This window comes from Branchiostoma lanceolatum, chromosome 9, assembly GCF_035083965.1.
Source record: "Branchiostoma lanceolatum isolate klBraLanc5 chromosome 9, klBraLanc5.hap2, whole genome shotgun sequence".
In the NCBI taxonomy this organism is placed as follows: Eukaryota; Metazoa; Chordata; class Leptocardii; order Amphioxiformes; family Branchiostomatidae; genus Branchiostoma; species Branchiostoma lanceolatum.
In genome coordinates this window covers 16,053,046-16,077,548 of record NC_089730.1, presented here as the reverse complement: position 1 = coordinate 16,077,548, position 24,503 = coordinate 16,053,046, and the positions used below count along the sequence as shown (strand labels likewise).

Genomic DNA, 24,503 nt, shown 5'->3' with positions numbered 1-24,503 from the left:
ACGAAATATTGAACACTCTTTGACAAAAATGGGAATAACATGACGCAAAAATCATACATTATGAATATAATCGAGTAAATCATTTGAAGAATGTGTAAACATATGAAGAAGAATTTGATTGACTAAGACATGAGCAGACAGGAAAGGAGTTCTCCGCGGAAGGATAAAAAGCACGTGAGTAGTGCAGTAACCATCATGGCGGACGCAGTCTGCTGTGCAGCTTGGACAAACAGGTTTGACACGGTTCTCTCGTCTCACGAGTCTTTTTAAGCCTTTTCAACCTTTCTTTCCAGCTTCTAACAATTTTGTGTGTTTGTTGCACCATTTATTGTTCCCCCCTGGCCTGGAATGTTAATGTGTGTGATGTGTACGTGTCCTCAGTCTGGTCATGTTTCATCATGCTGGACATGTTCCACCATACAGCAGTCCCCTCCCCCTCTCGACAATAAATTATGAACGCTGTGAATTATGATGCATTCAAAGAAATACTTGCGACTTGAGAGTGGGGGATGGAGAGAATATTTGGTTGTTCAATTGGTTTGCCTGTGGAGCTCTGTTAAATATACAGCAATGGTCTTGGAGATTTTCTAGAATGAAAGATCTCAAACTATCTCAATATTCATAACCCTAAAAAACTGCCGTTTTGCTCGTGTTTTGTCAGGAGGTAGAATTATAGCTTAACAGTTATGATATAAAGTTATCACATGTGTGCTGAGGAATTCAGCAAGCCTAAGCCAGCTTGTCACCCGAGCTTCATATTTGTTGACCGCCCTGAGGCCTTGGGGTCAAGGCCAATTGTAGGGGCAAACCGTTTCACATCAGGGGAAGGGGAAATGTCTGAGATGTTTTTCTTTAATCTGTAGCCTCTAGTCTAAGATTGACTACAGCTCTCTTTAACTGAATTGCAATTTTTGTTTCTGTATGTGTGGCTTTAAGGAATTAGACATTGTCTACTGTAAGGAGATGTATATTTACCAATATTTAATTAATGTAGTTTATTCTTAGTAGTAGACTGACATACACTTTTGTTTTTGTGCCAGTCATTTTATTTTAACATGTATAGTATACCTAGTAAATATGCTGATGTTGCTTATAGTTACAGTAAGATATCAGTTTGATAATAATTACCGTTCTGCTGTCTGTCAAACGTTTTTTTCCCAAGCAGCAAATTTTTCCAAGTTCAGTACATGTATCAAAAGTGAAAAAGTTGGTATGAAATTAGTTAGAGGGTTGAGTCAAGATACTTGGTTTATCCATCTATCCAGAAGATTTTCCATGGATTAAAGAGTTAAGATAGTACATTTGAATACTTTTCTCATTGTTAATAAATACTAGTACACCTGTCTACCATGACCATTAATTTCTTCCAGTCCCTTGAGATGTCACTATAATTATAAACAGGTGGTCCTTATGCAGAGGTGGTCACTAGTACAGGTTTATATACTACTTCTTGTTGTCATTGTTGTGACCCTAGGCCTTTTCTGTGTCACGGCCTCTAGGACAAACAGTTATATTTATATCGAAAGGTTATCAGGGCAAAGGCATATTTGCACATGATAACGTGGCTGTCACATGTATGTATTTATGACTCATTGACACTGGCACAGCCTTTTGTTTGGGTCTAATTCTATTCCTTTTTGTGACTTGTAAACTTCTGTGAATATCAATTCAAAACATGCCTTTTTACTTGGTGTAAAGAATTTCTTGTCATTGATTTTCAACAAATTCTATTGTTTGCTGTTTTTAGTGGGTCAGAAGTGCTGGCTTCTATCCAGGGTAGACATGTTGTCATCCACATGTGATCGACTTGTGTTTGCCTTTTATGTAAGTAAACCTTTGGCTGTTGCACAACTACATGTCTAGCACTGGTGCCAGTGGCACTGCCTGCTCATATCCACATGTAACGTTACAAGTGCACTAAGTTCAACATTTATCCAATGACCTTTCTATTTTCAGTCCCTGAGACTGTAACCAGTAGCTACATGTGCAGGGTTAGATAGGTGTGACAGGCTTCACTGATGCCAAGTTCAGAAATATGATATATGTGTACATGTAATTGGCTTACTAGCATGTATACTGTTGGCTGAAACCAAAAAAAGTAAAAGTGATTTTGAAGTTGAACTAGTTTAGCGCACTGAAGAGCTATAGAGAAGACAAATGCTATATCTGTACAGCAGTGTTCTCGCCAGCGCCCGTCCTCCCGTCATTTGACGGGTTTTTGTCGCTCATGACGGACAAAATTTTTGCCCAACCCGTCATTTTTAATGGCCAAAAATAGGTGTGTAAAGATATTTAGACAGAGTTTAGAATTTGCAAAAACTCCAGAGGATCACCGGAAAATCGCGACGAGGGCGATCTAGATCATTTCTAATGCCCGCCGGCGACAACCCCAGCCACACAAAGAGCGCCGTGGTGGATACTAGTATTTGGTGGCCGCCGAAAACTCGGCGTCATGCGCCGCCCTCCCAACAGTTTTGGCTGGTCGCATCGGGCTGACGTTTATTTCTGTTTTGTCCCTCTCGGTTCACCGTCAGTTATTGTTATCAAAGAAGCCTAAAAATTCAGAAATATTCCTATAGCTATCAGGCTTTCTGTAATCTGTAAAACATTATTAAAGTTTCAAGCCGCGGCGGCTGAGTTGAATGCGCTTTCTTCCCGTAAGAAATGGTAAACAGGCGTCAGATATTCTATTCCACCAATCACAGTGCGTCGTCTCCGTCGCGTCAAGAAATACCGACCAATGACATGCGAGTCTCGCTACTCGCGTGATTTCAGCTAAGCGTGAATTTGCGAGATGTTAGAGGAATGGCGGGGATCGCAAGGATCGCACGACGAAGCGGCTGTTTGAAGGCCTGAATCGACAACTTTTGAAGACATTCAGTGCAGTTACCGGAGAAATTAACCGTGGAAAACATGGGAGAAAAAAATGGACGTCTTTATGGCGTTCTTTCTCAAAGTAGGGTGTCAAATTTCTCATTATGTTCAATAAATACAGGGAGCATACGGGACATTGAGTGCTGAAAAATTTTAATTTTGCCGACTTATTCTGTGTGTATTTTTTGTAGGACGTAGATACGTAATAAAGTTTTGTTGTGCTTGATTTCCTTTTCTTTGCCGATTGTATACAACATAGAAATGTAGCTTGTGTGTGAACATTCGATCTTACCGCGATGATCGACGGCACGCCTCCCCCCAAAATTAAGCCTGAAACCCTTGTGTAATTTTTCACCGAAAGAGATGTCATTAAACTAAGCTTATTCTACCAAGAAATTTGCCCCTCAAAATGCAGGAAATAGCGTTTCAGAGGGTCTAGATTCCAAAATTTTCCGGGGGAGAATACCCCCGGACCCCCCTAGGATGGTCACGCCTCCGGCGCGACGCCTCGCGCCTTCGGCGCTCGATATGTTCTTCCCGACAGGAAAATTGAAATGACGGGTAAAAATTTCAGGCTGGCAAGAACACTGCTGTACAGTATTTACGAGTTTATTGTACCAGAAAAATTCCCCTAGCTCTTTTCAACAAGCACAATGAACAGTGGATAAAAGAACTGCCAGCCCACCCTTTCCAGTGGTGTGCATGTCGATCGGGTGAGTAATAATGACCGGGGTTCAGAGGCAAGGCCACTAACCACTGGAGTATGCACGCTGCTTCTTATATATGCTAAAGGAATAAAAGAAATTAGAACTATCTTTCCCTCATTGCCTGTATCATGTTGTCTACCCCGAGGCCAGTGTCCTTCTTCACTTGAGGGTGTTTACAAATGTGTGTAGGTTATGTTAACCAAATAATCATTAAGAAGGTCTTCATTCATAATGCCACTTTCCTCAAATATTGTGATTTAACAAAGGGGATTTAATCATTTTGTGCGCTAAATCAAATGGACTAGTAGATATACTACTTGGATATCCCAGTAGTCAGTCTGTTGCAGTCATCAAATGTACAAGTACAGTGTGTTTGGCATACAAAGTCCATCAGTGCTGTAGGTTCATATGCAGGTCAGACCTCACTGTGCTGTTGGCTTCCTGTAGTTGGTGACGTGACAGTTTTTCTTCTAAGATTTCAACAGATGTTTTCCTCTGGCGTGGTGATAACTGATAAAATGGTCAACAACTTTTTAAGTTCTTCCTGACTTTTCAAGAAAGATGCATGGGTCTTCTTGCAAAGTACGTTATTGAATTTTCCATCTTTGTTTTGCTGGTTTGGGTTTCTTCTGCTCTCTAGTCTAGGACCAAACATCCTTGTAGACCATGTCATACCTTATCTCCAACTCCAAGCAGATAAGTAAAAAAGCAAAGTTGTAATGTTTCTCAACCTCTTGGTTCAGCAGAGCTTGAGAAATGTTATGATTTTGCCTTTCTACATTTGTACGTCTTCTTGGAGATAAGTCATTTTTCCTAATTACAATATCATTGATCTGATAGTACAAATTAATCAAATACAAGGTCTTCATACACATTGTTAATTCCACATTATCTATTTCTTGTAGGGATTTTTGCATCATAAAATGGGCTGAACCTTTATCAACCGTGTGAGATAGCATCCAAACGTGACCATGGCTGAGAAACAAGTGGATGCCAGCGAGCTCTTTAGCCTGCTGTCGTTACCTGACCTCCATGTAGTTGATGAAATCAAGGCCCTCATCCACGAAAACCTCAACACTGGTTAGTTTCAATGTTTATGATCATCTCTAGTATAAAGTGATACATAACCTGCTTTTCAATGTATCCCAGATTAGTAAGATTACTTAAGGCTTTGCCTGGTAATAATACTAATATCTGTTTTATTTCTGGGCCCCCATCTTTGAAAGGTCACCTGGTCTATCACCTATCCAAAACATAATGTACCTCTGGCATATACTAGTACATGTAGCCAGGCATCTAAATCTTTTGATGTTATAGCTACTGGGTCTTTTTTATCCTCTTTCTTTGGTCAACGTTGCATCAGAGTAACAGCCGTTGCATACTTTGGACACAAGTTTATGACCTTACATGTATATTTCGGATACTAACCTTAGAGTTAGATATGTGAACACGACCTTAAACGCTTACCTTCTGGATACTTGCTACTTGATGTGTCCACTCTAGATCTATTAGTTACTTTCATAGCTTCGCCATAGTTTCCACTTGGTTGGCCCAGTAGTGTTGGTTGGTTAGGCCTAGCCTTTAACATAATAACAAATTACAAGTAGCGTAACAGTGCTTTACAGTAAACAAGTAGGTTAAATAGAATGTAGTATATGTTTGTGTAATTTCCTGGATGACTTTCTCCGTAGCCCGTGAGCCATGGCTGCTGAACTGCCTGGTGGAGTTTTACGTGGCGACCAATAACCAGCCAGCCCTGGAGGTGTTAGTGGGCATCAGGGAGCCACATGATAAGGTAAGACACACAATATATTGTGCCCATGGTTAGAGTATATTGAATATGTGTGAAGAATTGTACTTACACTACAGTACGGCTCAAGAACAACGCATCAAGATATTCAGTACTTGATGTGCATTTTCAGAGCTATACTGTGCTTGCCATTGTTGTTATAACTGACTCTGACCTTGTTCTTTTTGTAGCATTTGCTGTCCAAGTTACAGGAGTATGTGGCCCGTGGGTGCCAGGCTAGTCGGCTGGCTGCCCTGACTCTGCTGGGGCACGTGGTACGGAAACACCCGTCATGGCTGTACAAGATCACCCAGCACTCCATCATGGCAACACTCCTCAAACTTCTCAAGGTCAGTAAAACTTCTCAAGGGCAGTACAAAATAACACAGCAAGTTCTCAAGGTCAGTCAAGGCTCAAGGTCAAACTGGCTGTTAGTCACAGTTGCTTCATGGGGAATCGCAGACATGACTTTTGTTACAGTTGCATAGTGGTTATTATAGTTACATACAGGGAACTACATAGAATTAGGAGTGTTCAAGGTTAGCCTTAGTCATGCATTCGCTGCCATGTTTTAACCTCCAACCTACTAAGTTTGCAGCACTGGAACGATACGTATCAATACACTACTTTCAGCAAAGGTAAACAGGTAAATATTATAACAATTCTGTAAGAAAATACACATTCAGTTTGAGATCATCCATTTTCATTGTATACAACATAAAACCTATTACATTTTACAAGAAAGCAAAGCATGGTTCATACAATCAAACTAAACAAAGCAGAAATTATACAATGTTTTTGATATTTCCTACCTCTTCAGCGTGAGACAGACATCCCTAACGTGATGAGTGGAGTGCTGATCATCACCACCCTCCTGCCCATGGTACCTGCACTCATCGCTCCGTACCTCAAGAGTATCTTTGAAGTCTTCAGTAGGCTGGCAGCATGGAACACAAACAAACCTGGTAGGGCCTTCAGAAAATTGTTTTACCACCTATGTTATTTTGCTGCCTTTTTTGTTTTCTACATGTACTCAATGTCTATCTATGCACCAGTGTGCCAACTTGTTACAATAAAATGCTAGCAGAAATGAAAAATAAAGTCACTATATGTCTGTTCTAAATTAAGCACAAGTGCATGTATGCTCTTTTGTCATTTTCGCTTGTCCCGAAAGTGTTATTCTGCCTTGAAATGTCAATCATATTCCTGTGGCATTAGTCTAGTCCAAAATTTTCTCTTTCTCTCTTGAATTCAGCTGTTAAAGACATCAAGATTCTTTAACGATATGCTGTAAAACAACAAACAAACAAACAAACAAACAAACAAAGAAATAACTGGCAGCTGTATCTGTCCGTAGGTCCCATCCCAGACGTGTACCTTCTCCACCTGCACATTGCTGTGTACGCCCTGTTCCACCGCCTGTACAGCATGTACCCATGTAACTTCCTGGCTTACCTCCGAGCCTACTACAGCACCAGGGACAACATCGGCGTGTTTGAAGACACCATCAAGGTAGGAACAGTTTTTATTCCCCTCTTATTTTTTCCCCTGATTGATCAATTATTCTACCTGGTTAATGGCATCATTAGCTTTATACAGTTCTGTATGGTACAAGTACACTCAGTTGAGTTTGCTATCACTCTGGAGATTGACAGTTCACTGTTTAACTGATCTTTGCTGTTGTATCTTGTCCCTCCAGCCCATGTTGGAGAGAGTTAGGATGCATCCTCTGCTCATCATTTCCTCGTCTGAAGAAGAAACTAACACAAACAGGTGAGCTGATGCAAACCCATTGCAGAGGACAATAGCATCGTCCGTATATCAACATTTCAGTCTTACCATTATGAAGGTAGTATACAGTACAGGCCACAAAATATGCATCAAGTTTCACAAGACGTGCCGCAGAACTTTGCGGTATGTCCCGCAGAAAACTGTGGAACGTCTTGCAGAACATTGTTCACTTCACATGAGCTCGAGCAAAGGCCTTTATACTTTATTGTACATTTATGCCCTATTGGGCTAAGTACAGGTATACAGATGCAAAATACATGGTAACGTTCATATAATGACACTGACAGGATTTTTAATTAATGATACAAATTTGTTCATGATTGTGTACAGGTGGAAAAAGATGGAGACCCACGACATTGTGATAGAATGTGCCAAAGTGTGTCTGGACCCGCTGGAGTCAGGGCGGGACTCGGTAGCCGCTCCCCTCCGACAGCCGGGCCTGATATCCAGAGAACCCTCCCAACTCAACACTTCCCTCAACTACTCCTTCTCGCCCATGCCCAGTGCAGGTTAGTGTATCCTTACATTTTTTCCGTGAATAGTTTCATCAGGTTGGTAAATCACTGAATAAAAAGACTCTTTGCACACAACTAAGTGTTGACAACCAACTTTTCAGTGACTGTCTGTCCCCTTCGAATTCCTCAGGGTAATTCTGACTGGTTCATTTAGCACTTCAGCTATACATGTACATGTAGATGTCACAGCTTACAGATGCGATCCAAAAGCAGCTACAGTGCTAAACAAGAGTCTTAGGACCCAAAATCTCCATGAAACGTTGTTTTTCTATTAAACCAGTTCCCCCTATTCTATATCCCTCAATAGTATGACCCACACTGCAAGGGGAGAAGTCTGACCTACTTTCGCTATAAATAGCTACTGACAGGTGGGGTGCCACATGACAACACTGCAGATATAGATTTTCCTCATTACTTATGCAAATTAAGTCCAATTTGCATAATTTGCAGTTCATTGTATACATCTCTGCTTAAGCTACCTGCATAGTAAATAACATGAAAATCTGTCGCTCCTTTCTTCAGTTATTCTCCTTTGAAGATTTTGACAAATACGCCATTACAGTTCCAGTGACACATACCAGGGGGCCCAAAATCGACCTTGACATTTCTCCTCCCGACACCTACCCACATACCAAATATCATTACAATTCATCTACACGTTCTATAGTTACGCTGATTTTAAGCATCCGGTGACACATACATACACACACGGTGACACAAACATACACACACGCGCACACACACACAAACACACTAACTTTGCATGATTTGCACTTCAGTGTGTACATCTCTGTCCAACCTACCTGCGTACCAAATAACATGGAAATCTGTTGTTCCTTTCTTCAGTTATACCCCTTTAGAACATTTTTACAAATAGGCCATTGTAGTTCCAGGGACACAAACCAGGGGGCCCAAAATCGACCTTGACCATTCTCCTCCCAGCGCATACCCACATACCAAATATCATTACAATCCATCTACACGTTCTACAGTTATGCTGACTTTAAGCATCCAGCGACACACATGCAAACGATTTACCTCCTTACTTATGCAAATTTGGTCTCATTTGCATAGTTTGAACTTAAGTGTGTACATCTTGGTCTAACCTACCTGTGTACCAAATAACATGACGATCTGTTGATCCTCTCTTCAGTTCTTCTACATTGAAGATTTTTAAAAATACGCCATTGCAGTTCCAATCACAAATGCCAGGGGGCCCAAAATCGACCTTGACCTTCCTCCTCTTAACACCCACCCACATACCAAAAATCATTACAATCCATGTACAGGTTCTACAGTTATGGTGACTTTAAGCATCCGGTGACACATACATACACACAAACACCAAACGCAAGCAAAACAGTATATCCATGAAAAAGCCTTTTTTCATGGAGATAATGAACCAGGGTCTGCAGTAAACCAGTGTCTACAAAATGTACGAAATCATTGCAGTGGTTTGGATATTGAAGTTTCTTATACGCTACTAAGTTCTTCTTACATTACAGTAGTCTCACAGTCTACTGGCTTCCTCAGGGCTAAAATGACTGAAGCTACTGCATGTTGCTAATACCAGAGTATTTCAGATTTATTGCTTCGGAAGTTGAAAAGATGTCCCAAACCATAACATTTTATTGTGTCTCTGTCCATTCCATAGAAGCCAGTCTTGTAGATGAAAGCCATAAAAGGAAGTCTTCTGCCCATAGGCCAAGCGATTCTCCTCCGTTTTGGAGTCCCTCCAACATCTGCGGGCTGTCCACCCCTCCACACTCCCATGGAATGTCCCCTGCCAGCAGCCATCTCGAGCTGACATCGTCGTCGGCTTTACACCACAGTTTTGTGCTGTCTTCTGCTGCTAACACCCCCACCCCCATGGCTACTCCTTCTGAATCACCCCCTACCGTGGGGGGAGAGGCACCCGGGTCCACACCCAAAAAGACAAGCAAAGAAAATCTCATGTCTAAGCCGCCCATGTCTCCGAGATCGCGAACTCAAATATTTCAGCGATTTTTTAGTGCTCCCCAGGGGCAGATGCCTGAACTTCCCTTGAGCAATTCTACGCCTGTTTCTCCGTTGTCGAGAGAAGACTCCGGGGGCACCGGTGCAGCAGAAAAAAGTCAAAGTGCTCCGCTAACCGCAGAACCGACTACAGAACAGGACACCCCTTCCTTCCCCAAGGTTCCCCAAAGTGGACTGGACCTGACGGAGAGCCAGCAGTGTGCTGGAACGTTCCACTCCCAGGAGAGGGAGGAGGATCAAGGGAAAAGTTCTAAGGACATCTTGACGCCAGAGAATCTGAGCCAAGTTGTGGAGAAACTGTCGGAACACGGGTCGTCCCTGGAAGTAGTGGGGCCGTCGTCTTCCACAGGTCTGGATGTAGACAAAGACTTAGATGGTGAGGATTGCTCTTTATACCTAAGACACATTGAAGGCGTTTTCTTGAAGTAAGGTGCCTAACTTAATTGATGAAGTTTGATACTTTTGTTCAATGCAAGGAAATGTAGCTCACCTCGGATTTCAGTCGCTCTTACGTCAACCTTCTTCATGTGTTGAACGAAAGTATCAAATTTCATCATGGAATGTACCAATAGTTAAAAAGATGAGCATTCATGCTAAGGTGTATAACTTATATTGTATGTGCCAAGTCTAAATTCTGATATTCAATTTTGTAGCCCATCTATGGCCCAGATGATTTCACAATGTTCTGTTGTTGTTATTTATTGTTCCCTGGTAAAAATCTATGCATGTAGATTGTGTGAAGTTTCCTGTTTCCGTTTGTAGAAGCTGCTAATTTGGAGGTGAGTGAGATCACAGATAAAGGCCAGTCCAGCCAAGATGCGGCCAGAACTCCAGAGGACGAGTTCCACAACACAACTGCCAATCTCACAGGTACCCTATCATCTGTATGAAGGATCAATACAAATCTGAATTTTGGCATTACTTTAGGAGTGGAGCCTTTTTGAGATGGTGCACTTCTGAATCTGATCGATTCCATTTCTATATATGGGGCCAGCAATTGCAAGGTTAGCTCTTTCTTACAAAGATCTAGAAAAAAATTTTAATGGGGAACAATACTTTATATTTTATTTTCACAGTATCTATTCTATCAAAAATGTCTTCCTGTAAGTATGTATGTGTCGGTTTCTCAAAACTCATTCCTACTTGTGTAGTGGTGAGAAAAGCACTGGTTGAATCAAGCATTTTTTTCAAGTTCCTTCATTTCTTCATCGCTAAAACATTTTCTGTAACCTTTGACCCCCAGGAGCGTCCAGGTACCCCCAGGAAGGACTGGTCACGCCCGACCAGGACGGCCAACAGGAGATCTCCGACCAGTTTCAAACCAACCAATCAGACTCCAACCTGATATCCTACGATACTGCCAAATCCGCCGCCACCTTCATGGCGCGTGTGAAACAGATCCGCGGCCATGTGACATCGGACACCATAGTGGACCCATCCGAGCTCCCTAGGATGAGATACAAGTCGTATCCGCCGTTGACCAGAGGCGACAAATTCGTGCCCTCTGATTCGGCGATGATCAGCCCGAACGTGCCAAATTTTGCAAGTGCGTTCAAGAGGCCAGCAAACCTCGCAAGGCTGAAGATACCTCCGCTAGACGAATCCAACGGGAGTCTGACAGACAACTCGGTTGCGGACACCTCCGGATCCGATGACGTTGTTACAGACTCGGTGCCTAAAGATGTAGAAAAATCACCTAACAATTCAGTAACCAGCTTTGAAGGTAAAACTTGTGAAAGAGCAGAACTTAAGCAGGAAAACGTTCAGCAAAGACTTCAAGAGAGTGTAGAAAACTTTGAGGAGAAGGAAAGAGGTTTCACGCCGATTCAAGAAGAGGAGGCACGAATGGACACGAGCACGCCACACAAAGTACGGGATTCCGTGACGCAAACTTTCACAGAGCCGTACGAGCACTTAATCCCGCTGGCTCTACAGTTTCCATCTGAAGTGATACACAGAGAATCCAGTCTGGAGCGTTCCATTCCTGCTGACGGGGAGGATAAGTGTTCTTACCCCTCACAGAGGGACAGTGCAGTGTCAATGTTTAGTGAGGTCTCTCCTTTAGAAGTGTTGGATAGACACATCGAGTTGGGAGGGGACGTCCACTCCAAAGAACTCAGCAGAATACCACTGGTCAACAAACTGGACTCTATCAACTGGACACACTTTGGGGGTACTGTTCCTTTGAGTCTGTTATGTCTGTTATGTTGCGTCTTTCAAGACTGGACTGCCAAAGAGTTATGTCCGGCATGTCCCCCCCATGAGTTCTGATATACAATGTGTATATGAATTGGGCTTTTCGAGCTGGCTTTCCTGAGGATGGACTTTGTAAAACTTTCAGGAATTAGAGGAATCGACGAGAGTTAGCGGGCGTTTCCAAGTTACGGTCAATGATGGGAAGGTCTACAAGGTAAGCCAGCTCGAAAAGCTTTAGTCATATAGATCAGAACTGATGGGGACATGCTGCTTCCTGACGTCACCAAATTCAATCAGTCAGTCAGTCAAGTAGCCGTCGGCAAATGGCAAGTTGCAAATGGTCAGAGAGCCCTGAACTATAACAGAGGTATTTTATAACAAGTGAGAACTTATAACTTTGTGGTATATATAGCATTAGTATAGCATAGTAGGTTTTTCAATTTCATGTTTAGCTCCCCCTGATATGGACTAATGGGTAGAATGTTACTTTGCATTGCATACAGTAGGTTGTGAGTTCGATCCCCGACCGGGTCATACCAAAGACTCTAAAAATGGTACATACTGCTTTCTCTGCTTAGCACTCAGCATTTGGAAAAGAGTATAGAATTTAAACACCTACCAGTGGACTAGCCCCGTGCTGTAGTGATTGCACAAAGTTGTGTGGCCCAAGGGCTACTGAAACGTAGATGGGCACCAACCTATGCACCATCGGTGCGGGAAGGAATTTTGACTTTTTTGATGTGACATAAGCTATGAAATGTCCCTGTCACACACAGGAGCGCCCCCGGCTGATGAGGTGACCATCCTGAAGGACCAGCTCCTGTTACTCCATAACCAGCTGCTGTTTGAGAGACACAAGCGAGATCTACACGCCCAGAGGAACAGGCGCCTGCTGGGGAAGACCTTCAAGGCTCGGGCCATGGAGGAACAGAACGTCGCCATGCAGGATCAGGTATGTACTGTACCAGGCTATTATCTACATGTAGCATAGCATCAGGGCATCTTCTGGACACCATACACTAAGAAAACAAAGAATTAGATGCCCTCCTTGCAGGGAACACCCAGAGGACACCCTGTTTCCCTGTTAATTACATAAACATGTGCATGTGTTCTCTCACATGCACATGTTTTTTGTTGTTGTTTTTTCCTCATACCAGACACTAGGACAGCATGCAAATTGGTTGACATGCAAGGCTTCCGGGTAATTATTAATCCATAGAGCCAATTGGGGAAGTCCCCACCTCCCCCCCTTTATTTATTTGGATGGATGGGCTGTCTATAAATCCTAGCTAAAAGCCTGTCTAATGGCCATCTATACTGCACCTTCCCAGTTACAACTGCAGGAGAAGGAGATAGCGAGTCAGAAGTCTGAGCTGAGACAACTGTGGGGGGAGAGGAAGGACCTGATGGAGAGACTAGAGAGGAAAGATGCAGAACTACAGCTGAACACCAGACAGTACCTGCAGGAGAAAGACAGACTACATGCACAGGTCAGAAATAGCTTTAAAAGGGGGAACTTATGATACACTTAGAGGTTTTCCCATACATGTTTTTTAAAATCCAGTTACTGTATACTGAATGAAATTCAATGAATGAGTGAATGAATGCTAACTTAAACAGTGGGTTTTACTGTTGCCATGTTTGCTGATATCCTTATCATTCAAATGTGAATGTTATGACAGTATGAGTGTTTAGATTTGAAGGTCATGTATTTGACATTTTTCTGAAAATAGGGGCAGCATTTCTTACCTTCTCCTACAACACTCTTTCCCTGCTGTATTTGTGCCTCAAAAGTCTGTCATTGAGATACAGAAAATTCCTCTCATGGCTTCTTCATTTTTTTAGCTAGGAATAGTCGTCTAAGGTGTTATTAATGTTAACATTCCTATAGTACTAGAAATAGAAGTCTTATAATTGGTCTTGCATATCTAGAAATTCTCCTTGTTGTCCTGACTGACAGGTTGAAGACCTGAAACAGTCAATGGCAGCTAAAGAGGAGCACCTGGAGAGACAGAAGAAGGAGCTAAAGGCGTCGAGCGCTCGTCTGTTCACCATGGAGAGTGAGCTGTGCGACATGGCAGAGAAGGTCGCTCACACCGACGACCTCAAACAGCAGGTCGAGGCACTCAACAGGTACACACTCTGTCTTTGTGTACAATGTACATGTATGTTACAATTCTTGGATACATTTTACAAGAAAACTAGGAGGAGAATGAACAAAGAAATGAAAGAAAGAGAGGACGATGAAAGAATATATGCTTAGTAGAACTCCTGAAATGAAACATGAACTAGAAAGAAAACATTTGCAATCAAATACAGGATATTTCACTCTTTCAATGAGCGCATGATGAAGGACTATTCTAAACTGTACCACCATGTAAAGGAGGTCTACATTTAGGAAGGATAGAGCATTCTCAAATTTACCTCTAGGCAAAATGTCCCAAGTCCTGTCAAACCGTCTTTAAATTTCATATGGATATAAGAACAGTATAGAGCCCATCTCAGTATCACTTTGTATTAACAATAAACAGGGGTTCATCTAAATCAGGAAAGAGGGGCGCTGCGCCCTCTTGTTTCAGCCCAGCGCCCCCTTGTCGAATTCAGATTTTAGCTTAATATCCAGCATACAGCCGTCACTCAGCGATTGACTCTTCCATAAACACATAGAATTTACTCCCTTGCCTGTGTGTGCTCCCTCTTATTCAATTTTTCTACAAAAACCCCTGATAAATATTAATGTTGTTATTACAGACAGCTATTGCTGATGGGCGAGCTCCAGCAGAAGTATGACGACAGACTGGACCTGATGAAGTTTACCAACAACAAGGAGGCCAACTGTAGCGCCCAGCTGGCCGCAGCCAAGGCTGAACTGGCAGGTGAGCTCAGTCAATGGTAATCCATGGAAGGAAATTGATGGAGACTTTAAGAGGTTTTCTAGAACAGTTTCCTGATAGCTGTGTCAAAAGTAAAATAAATGGATTTTAAAAAATTAATGTCTTTTCTAATATGTACTGTATGCATACATGTACAATCTTTATGAGTTATCTGTGAATAGTTTCATCAGGTTGCAATCGGTAAGTCACTGAATAAAGAGAGTCTTTGTACACAACCAAGTGTTTTATTCACTGTTTCCGTGACCATCTGTCACCTTCTGTCAGAATTGCCCTGAGGAAGGTGACAGATGGTCACTGAAATGTTGGTTGATTAAATCACTAATGGTCTTTTTATTCAGTCTATGAGTAATTTGTGATTTGGTCATAATGAAATAGGAGTGAAAGAAAAGTTAAGTTTTGATAGCCTGGTATCTATCTCAATCTTAGGTCCAGTTTATCCAAGGTACAATGGACTAAGCTACGGTAGGGATGGATTCCAGGCTCAAGTTTCGAAGGGAGTTTGGTACACAAGACTGTTTTTATGGTTTGAAAAGTTTGCTGAAGCTGTCTTGTCCCTTCGTGGTACAGGTCTGAAAGAGACGGTCCACACAGAGCGAACAGAACGTGAGATGGCGAAGAGGAGAATCTCGGAGCTGGAGGACGCCCTGGGGAACCGCGAGGTGGTGGCGCTGGAACAGAAGCGTATGTTGGAGAGCGTGAAGAGCCTTTCCCGCGGTCAGCTCCAGGCCATGGAACAGAAGTACAACTCTCTGAAGAGGATCTGTCAACAGATGGAGAATCAGATACTAAAGCTCTACAGTAAACTAGAAGGGAAGGGATACCACAGGTAATGTATATCTAAATTGTTATACAGAAATTTACAGTTAACAGCATAAGTTTGTAACTGTAATTGGCTAGGCAAGGGTATAGATAATTTTGTTGTTAACTGTATCGTTATTTCATGCTTCAAGTATTTCATCATGCTCTAAAGTTGTATGAAATTGTTCTGCAAGCAAAAGTGCCTTAGATTTTTTTTTTCCTCCTTTTAAACATAATAGATTTGGGAGACTGTCAGGTGCTTGCATGTAATTGTTAAGGTTTCTCTGAATTGATCTAGAACCATTTGTATCATGATGATAGCTGTTTTGACTAGAAGATTGTTGATAATTGCTTACATTGATCGTATGTGTCATCACTTGTCTTTGCAGAAATCGGGAAAAACTCTCCAGCGAAAATATCTCCATGGGCAAGAGCCAACCGGAGAGGCAGGTTTCGCAGGATGTAGCCAGCAGTACGGAGAGTAGCGAATCCCAGAGTTCCATAGACAGTGTCAAACGATTGCAACCCCCTCCGGAAGATTCAAGCGGACAGCGATCCTCGCCAAACACGACTTTTGGGTGGGTACAAGGCCCGGACAATCCTGTACGCGGTAGAATGAAGAGCGCTTTCGAAGAGGACGGCCTGTCGCTGACGGGCTCGGAAAGGTTACAAGCAGAGGACATACAAGAAGAGACAGATGGCAAAGAAAAAAGCCAGGAGATTTCCCGCGAAGGTGCAAAACATAAAGGAGACTGGACTGGGGAAGGAGCGCAGGGTGTGCAGTCGGCGGAAGGGTACCGGAGAACGAGTACGATCGGAAGTCGCTCCACGTTGAGCGAAGACAGGAGTTTGGCCTCCATGGCGGACTTGGACGGTAGTCTTTACAGCGAGACCACGAGTATGTCATCAAGTGGTGCGCGGGGCTTTACGGACACCTACGATAGCGGATATGCATAGTTCAAGACGAGAAGAGATATTCTGGTATACTAAAAGGCATCTAACTTTTGATACTGTAGTTGGTGTAGCAGTGAGGACAAGATATAGCTTCTAATGTGTGGAAACTGAGCAATTTTGAAAAAGTTGCAATATTTAGAAAATGATAGCTTTGAAAATGTTTGTAAGCAATTGCATGGACGAAGTGAAAGTGCCTGTCAAGTGTTGGAAAGTGATGTACTTGTTCTGATACCCTGTAAGATACTTTCTTGGCTAGAGTTAGAAGTTTTGAGAAGTGGGACATATTTCTTTTAGTTTGAAACTTGTTCATAAACAGAGAAGAGAGAGTGAGATGTGAAAGTTTTGTTGTACAGGCAGAAAATTGAAAACATTTTATTTATTTTCAATAATTCTAATGGTGTGATTTTGTTCATGAATACTTGGCCACTTTTCCCTCAATTTCTTTAGTACTATTAAACTTTTCTTTCTATTTCTTTCTTTTCAGCCCTCTTTCACACCAGAAGGCTTGTATATATGTATTGATAGTATGGTTTTGCTTATCAACATTATTCCAATTCTTTGCTTTCTTTCTATTAAATTTTCTTTCCATTTTCCCAGCCTTTGTTTGCTCTAGAAGGCTTGTATATAGCAAATGGCAAATTCTCTATGAGAGCCTAACTCTTGTATTGTTGAGGATATTTCTCATGCTTAGCATAATGATCATAGATTATGTCAACTTTGTTCAAGTAGGACTCTGTATAAGTCTAAATATGTATCTATGTCCAGCAAGTTCGAAAAAAATTAAGCTTTTGAAATTGATGCATTTGGAGTTTTGGGTCTAGTGTCAAACAGACAAAATACAAAAAGTACTTTCATGATTTTGAGTTGGTGTTATTCTGCTGGTACAAATCTTGGTAATTGAGAACAATAGAATGGCAGACTGTTTCTAAAATTGCATCGTATGCTGCTATCTGTTGCATTTTGATATATCAGCCAAATTTCTACTCTGTTTACAACAATGCATGGAAAATATCCTGTTGACAGTTTCATAATGATGACTTGAAAGAGGCTGTCTGCCATTCCAACTCTTGCAAAAGAATATCGAATGTTTGAATTAAGTCATTTTCAACCATCTAGAAGAGAACTTAAAACTCGGTAGTTGTGTAGAAATACATGACGAAAAGAAAGTGGAGCTGAAATAAAAGAAAAAACATTCATACAGTAGTTACAAACCAATATATATATGTAGAACTTGACAGGCAAGGGCAGCGCCACTGTCTTATCATAACAGTTGAGTGAGTCCAGGTCTACTCTACATGTATGTCTATTTACTTCCAGATGAGTCTGATGCCATGCTTTTAGAATATCACTTGTCCCATGTCATTTCAAAGCTGCACAGTGTGCTGCAGACTTGTATTAAGGACATATGATAAAATACTTCAATACAGTAATAGTAGACTTCCAATTTAGACCACAGGATTTATTGAGATAATCTTTGTTATTAGTTACGGCAATACATAGCCAATTATAGGCAGTTCAGATGGCACACAAAACTGACTCAAAGCCAAGCAACGAATAAACATTTTACATTGTATTGTGATATTAAAATCTGATGTTTTCATGACATTTTGATCCACTGTTACTACATAATTGCTGCTCATCATTACACTTTTTAGGGTAATTAAAACAATTTGTACCAGACACTACAGGTAGGTACATCTAAGTCTTTAGACATGTAATGTCTTCTAGACTTGTATATAAACATATATATGGCCTCCGTCGGTCAGTATTGTATATAAACATTGCTGTTTTAAGTGGCTGCCGTTGTTAAAGAGTGTATACTGGGTAATAAATGAAAGTCTAGTAAATAGATCTTAACAAATTGTTCTCATTTAGGCAATACAATGTACAGTTAAGATAAAGATAAACCATATCAATGATTCAATAACCTTTGAATAATTAAACATTCATTGACTGCATTGACTTGTGTTGTTGCATGATGTATTTTCAATTAAAATAGAGTTTTTAAAAACTAGTGTAATGGAATTTGTTGAGGTTCTTCCATGGTTTGATGCTTTTGCACATGCAATGATTTTTGAAACAGTAAGCGTTGATCAGTGGAATACAGAATGATCGTCACCATTTCACAGCACAAGGACAGTTTGAAGATGTGATGTTCTCCTGCAGTACAAGGACTACCTGCAAGATGACGTGCTTGAATAGTGTATGCCGCTACACTCGTTTTTCCTGGCACTGCGCGAAAGGGGTCCATTTCCGGACAAATCCGAAATTGACACATCACTGGGCATGTCACATATTCGGACCGTTTCCAAGTACTCAAATCGATACCTAACATATTCGGAAATATTTTGATTCAATATATTTTTCCGAGCAAATCCGGAAAATTACAACATTTTATTTTTCCGGATAGAGTCAATTCCACATTACCGAGAGGGTGTTTGTTGCCTTTTGTTCTGACATTTACAAAACCTTTGTAACAATCTATGTGAGATAAGTAAAGGTTAAGAACAATTTCCAACATTTATTTGATGTTCTGAATATTTTCTGCTGTGTTCCAACAGGTTAAACAAATTTCCAACATTGAACACATTATTTGTATTAGTTTCTAAACTGTTGCAACATAGATTGATCATTTGTTTGAACATGTTCCAACATTCTACAAATATGATATAACTGGGTCAGTGGGCTGGGAACAGGGCAATTCACACATCCCTTCAAAGTATAGGGGATTAGGCCTAGGTGCCATGCATAGACACCTCAAGACAAAAAGGTTGCCAGTGTCCAGATGTGAAATCTAAAAATATACAGAGGCAGACAAAAGAGCGTGATTAGCACCTACTTTTATGGGGGCAATAACCCAAATCTACCATTTTGAGAATGATGCAAAATGTTGGAACATGTTCCAACAGTAGAACAATCACACAGATGTTTGAAAATTGTTCTAAATAAAGAGATATTTGTGCAAATACTTTCATAATATTTCCAAAATATATAGATGAGTTCAAACATGTTCAAACTTTCATTTCTAATTGTTTGAACGGTCTGGAATTATTTTGACTGAAATAGTCTTTTCTCTAAAATTGTTCAAACTTATTAGCAATATCATCTGAAAACCCTCTCGGTGACATGGAATTGACTCTACTGTTTAGGGTCGTATCCTAACTCCAGATATGTGTTTCTGTATGTATACGGAGATATTCATTGTTACGATACTCCGGCAATCCATGTTGTATTCTGAGTCTGTCGTGAAAGGTCAGATATCCGTGAATATATTGACTCCGAAAATGTTGTTATCCATTCAAATAGTATTTCCGGACAAATACAAAGTTTAACACATCACTGGGCATGTCAAATATACAAACCATTTGCAAGTACTTTTTCGACCACTAACATATTCGGACATATTTTTTGTCAAGAAATGTTTCCTAGCAAATCCGGATAAATATGACTTTTCCGAATTCTTTGGATACATGTATACGGACAAATCATGAGTTTGACACATTATTGGACATGCCACGTAGTAGGCTGAGCGTTTCCGGACATTTTGTCGATACATAACATTTACGGAAATATTTTCAATCAGGAATTGTTTGATTGCGTATGCAGAAAAATTCGACATATGATATTTGCGGATACTGTACATGGGCGTTTTGTAACTCCGGATACGTGTTCTTTACACATACGGAGATATCTGTTAAGATACTTCAGCAATCCATGCTGTGCCATGACTATGTCAAAACACGCTACATATCCGAGAATATATTGACTCCGAAAAAGTTGCTATCTTTGTTAAAGCAAAGCAAGTGCTCCTGATTCTTCCGAATACGTGCCATGTGCGTTTGCGGGAAATATCTGAAATCCGTATACGTAGCATATTTTCTGAAGGCGTTCCGGACTCCGAAATTGAACAGAATCAATTGTCCGGAAATAAGTCGGAAATGACAAGTCATAGCAGAGGTGGATTGTGGGCCACTTAGATTTCCGGACGTGTTCGTACGTATCACGATCAGGATACGGTTGGTACAATAATATCTTATGCCTCTAGGAGGAGCTTTTTTGCCCCTATGCATATCAATCAAATCAATCAGCAAATATACAATTTTGGGTTTTTGGTAGTTTCTAAAATCTTAGAAAATATTACAAAAGTGTATTATGCTAAACTTGAAAATTGAAATACAACATATACCTGCAATATTCAAATATTGCTACTGCATGATGTGAATTCATTAGTAATGCTTGTATACGTGTCTACAAGCATGTAGCCTGCCCTAGAAATATATAACGGCACCCTTCCAGCACAGTTCTGTGTTAATACCGGCTTGCCTGTCTTAAAGATTGAACATTGTGCCAAGAAACGCTCTGGTATGTGTACATCCGGGCCACCAGTTGGACCCTAGCATGCCTGATTTCTGATTGGTCCGTTTGTATAGTAGTGTATGTCTACCACGCATGCCTGGAATGTGAGAGCGGAACTTAAGGTATGAGTACACAGTATTTCTCCGCGACCCCCGGAGTCTGTGACGTAGCGGTAAGAAAATAGTGCGCCCTAAACCTTGAACCGTGTGTAGAAACGTTATCGTGAATGCCAGCGAGGCACAAACTTTACTGTATGGTAGTATAATAAGTGGGCTTTTAGATCGTAGGAATGAGATTGTGAAGTTTTCCCATTCGGCGTATAAATGCGCGTGACCTTTGCAGCTGCCTGCCGAGGTGAGTCGGCTTCACTTCCGCATGACCCCGCATGACCCCATATCAAAGTGGCCGTCAAATTGTTAAAAAACCATAACTTTTTTTGCTTTTCAGTTATTTGGTAGATCGTACCCTCGACTTCAACATATTTGTTTGTCGTGATTTTGTAGGGTACCCTACTATGATTTTATCCACGTCGATGTGGGTCACTTTGTGGTCCTTAACTATAGAAACCCCCATAGGCCGAAAACTGTGTTCTGCTACCTTAACGGTTAGAGGAAACCGGGGTGTGCCGATGCTCGGTATCTGCCGGAGTCCAAGTCCTCATATTCTCGATATGATCTGACGGATTACACCGTAAGATTCTTCTTTTCTGAACTGGGATGACGAGAAATGACCTGCATGAACTCGGGAGTCAGGACCGAAGTGGATGGAGCGAGGACGGGGTCTGGGTGCAAATTGACCTCAGACGATGGACAAGCATGGACAAGCCGAGAACACGGTAACTTCGAATTCCATTATCCACTGTTTGGTGACGTGTTAAACTAATACCTACATCAGAAATTAGTTATTTCTCCCTAGTGTGTCAATTTGAAGCTAGGAGAGTTTCACAGACATTGTTTTTAAGCTCCAAGTTTTGTGCAACACAACAGGCCACCCACAGGCAGGCTTCGAATTCCTATCTGCCCGTAACAGAAAACATGTGTGCCACGTGATAAGGCAGATATACGGAAATATCAGTGATCATAATTTTCCCGGATACTATATATGGTCATTTCTTTACTCCGAATACGTGTTTCTTTCTGAGTACGGAGACATCAGGGGTAGAAATACAACAGAAATCCATGCTGTAACGTGAATACAGAAAAGTACCTGACAAAATGATTAGAATATTCCGAATATACTGATACTCAGCCCTAGGCAAATGCAGTACACCTGATTATTCCGTATACGTGTCATGTACCTTTACGTATACGAAGTTTATTTATGTGGTCCTCTCTACTTGCCCTCATATCCGGAAATACCAGTATGCCGTATATGTGACATATTCGTTCACTGTACGGGAAGGGTAGATTTCCAGGCAAATCTGAAGGTTACACATGTCGCGTATCTGGACCGTTTCCAAACAGGAATTTCGACACAGCATTTTCTGAAATATTTCGACACTTCATTTGCTTGCCCGGAAAATTATCTTAGAATATTTGTTGTCCGTTAATATTACATTTTTTCTGATGGTATTCCGAAATCCATGGGTAGGCGTTCCTATCACCGAACACCTTTTTTTCATATTCAAAGTTTAACGGATTCTCTGAGGTTGAAATACTCCAGCAATGCATGCGTACTGTCCATAAATAAGTCCGTTGTACTTGTGTTTTATCCATATGTCCCTTGTTGTTTCAGTGTTTCTTTACTCAATTGATCGCAAAGTTTATCGATTTTGTGTTTCACGAGCAGTCGACCAAAAGAAAAAGTTAGAGTTAGCAGGTTTTGGGAGGGTTGAAACACTCCTTTTTACATCTTTTTCTTGGCCTGACTTTGTTCACTTTACCTTTTGCTATAGTTATTTGATTTGATACCCTTTACTGTGTGAGTTTTTTTAGAAGGAGGGTGCTTATTTCAGGTAGTAGATCTAGCTCCGTCTCTACATTTAACTTATTCTAGTCGCGATTATTTTTCAGCATCTTCCGCTGAGTATATCGGGGTTTATAAAGACAGTTCCAGTGCAGCAACACCTGTGCAGCGAATCAACCTGTGTGACTTCCGCACCCCCAATTTGGAATATAGATATGTCTGTTAGTTACACCGGTATGTTTGAGAATCAGTACTATTTGTATGAGAACCTTCCTTTACGTGTCACGGATATCATGTTAGACCTGGTGCCTAACGAAGTTAATAATTCCGTACCGTACTACTGTTGCGGGTGAGCCGTAAAACACCCAGAACGAGTAGAATGATACGAAAACACATTGTAAATGTTCATATATATACTACGTATACATCCCTTTACAGAATTTGTATGATTCATACTCTGATGTAATTATAAAAGTTACAGAAGAAGCTATAATTGTTATAAGATCACTTTGCGTACATTCTATATTCATTGAATCTACGGAGTAAGAGATTGGTATGATTCCTTTTCAATTTGAACTCATTCAGAATATTGACCTCATATGTACGTACATGTATGTATTATATCATTTATTTGTGTATTGACCTTACTTGTATATATTCTTAACTTTTACCTTGATTCCCAGGTCTTATAACAGCAATGTTGTGTACATGTTTTGAGCAATCAAGAATGTTCAAGAGGTGTTTTTCTGTGCAGTAAGTTATAGATCTATTTCTGCTGTTGAATATCCGCCGATACCAAATTTATGTGCCCAACTTGAACCATGAAACAGTCCAGAAATGTTGTATATAGGAGTTAAACAATTACAGAGTTTGTCATTTAAGTATTCTTGTTAATGTTCTTTTCTTTGTCATGTATATATGTTCTATTCATATATGATTTCAGGAGCGCAATGACTCCATATGCCTCCTGGTTACATTGCGGACGCAGAACTGCCTGAAATGTAGCATGTTCGGTGTTACAGACGTGCCGCATTTCAGGGTAATATTCGGAAACTAAACTGTAGCATATCTGAGTCCGGATACGCCGAGTGGAAATTTGTTCCCGTTTCCAATCATAAAAATTTATCTGTATATACAGGCTGTCCGTAGCAGAAAAAATCCGTATGTGCTACCGGAAACTCGGTATTTTCGGAAAATATTCAGGAAATAAAACGTTGCATATCCCGGACTGGATACGCCGAGTGCAATTTTGTTCCCGTTTCCAATCATAGAAATTTATCCGTATATGCAGGCTGTCCGTAGCAGAAAAAATCCGTATGTGCTACCGGAAACTCGGTATTTTCGGAAAATATTCAGGAAATAAAACGTTGCATATCCCGGACTGGATACGCCGAGTGCAATTTTGTTCCCGTTTCCAATCATAGAAATTTATCCGTATATGCAGGCTGTCCGTAGCAGAAAAAATCCGTATGTGCTACCGGAAACTCGGTATTTTCGGAAAATATTCAGGAAAATAAAACGTTGCATATCCCGGACTGGATACGCCGAGTGCAATTTTGTTCCCGTTTCCAATCATAGATATTTCTCCGTATACATAGCATATCTATATCAGGAAATTTCTTGATATTGTCGGAAACGTGATGATTTCGGGAATTTTCATAGTATTGAAACGCCCGGAAATGACCCCCTTTCGCGCAGTGTGGGGCAG

General features: G+C 41.0%; 1 protein-coding gene and 1 long non-coding RNA gene across 2 annotated transcripts; both read left to right on the top strand.

Moving 5' to 3' along the window:
• The first annotated feature begins 128 nt into the window (after positions 1 to 128).
• Positions 129 to 18,548, top strand: LOC136442454 (hamartin-like). The gene is made up of 17 exons (XM_066439315.1): positions 129 to 233; positions 4,487 to 4,661; positions 5,273 to 5,376; positions 5,562 to 5,720; positions 6,191 to 6,335; positions 6,728 to 6,882; positions 7,070 to 7,143; positions 7,492 to 7,670; positions 9,331 to 10,068; positions 10,455 to 10,562; positions 10,936 to 11,865; positions 12,665 to 12,840; positions 13,220 to 13,378; positions 13,849 to 14,021; positions 14,640 to 14,764; positions 15,350 to 15,608; positions 15,970 to 18,548. Exons 2-17 carry the CDS (start codon positions 4,553 to 4,555, stop codon positions 16,535 to 16,537), a joined length of 4,161 nt encoding a protein of 1,386 aa, XP_066295412.1. The 5' UTR covers positions 129 to 233; positions 4,487 to 4,552; the 3' UTR covers positions 16,538 to 18,548.
• Positions 18,549 to 21,532: 2,984 nt separating this feature from the next.
• LOC136442455 (uncharacterized) lies at positions 21,533 to 23,676 on the top strand. The gene is made up of 2 exons (XR_010757009.1): positions 21,533 to 21,725; positions 22,903 to 23,676. It is a non-coding gene; the product is annotated as an uncharacterized lncRNA (long non-coding RNA).
• Positions 23,677 to 24,503: the final 827 nt, after the last annotated feature.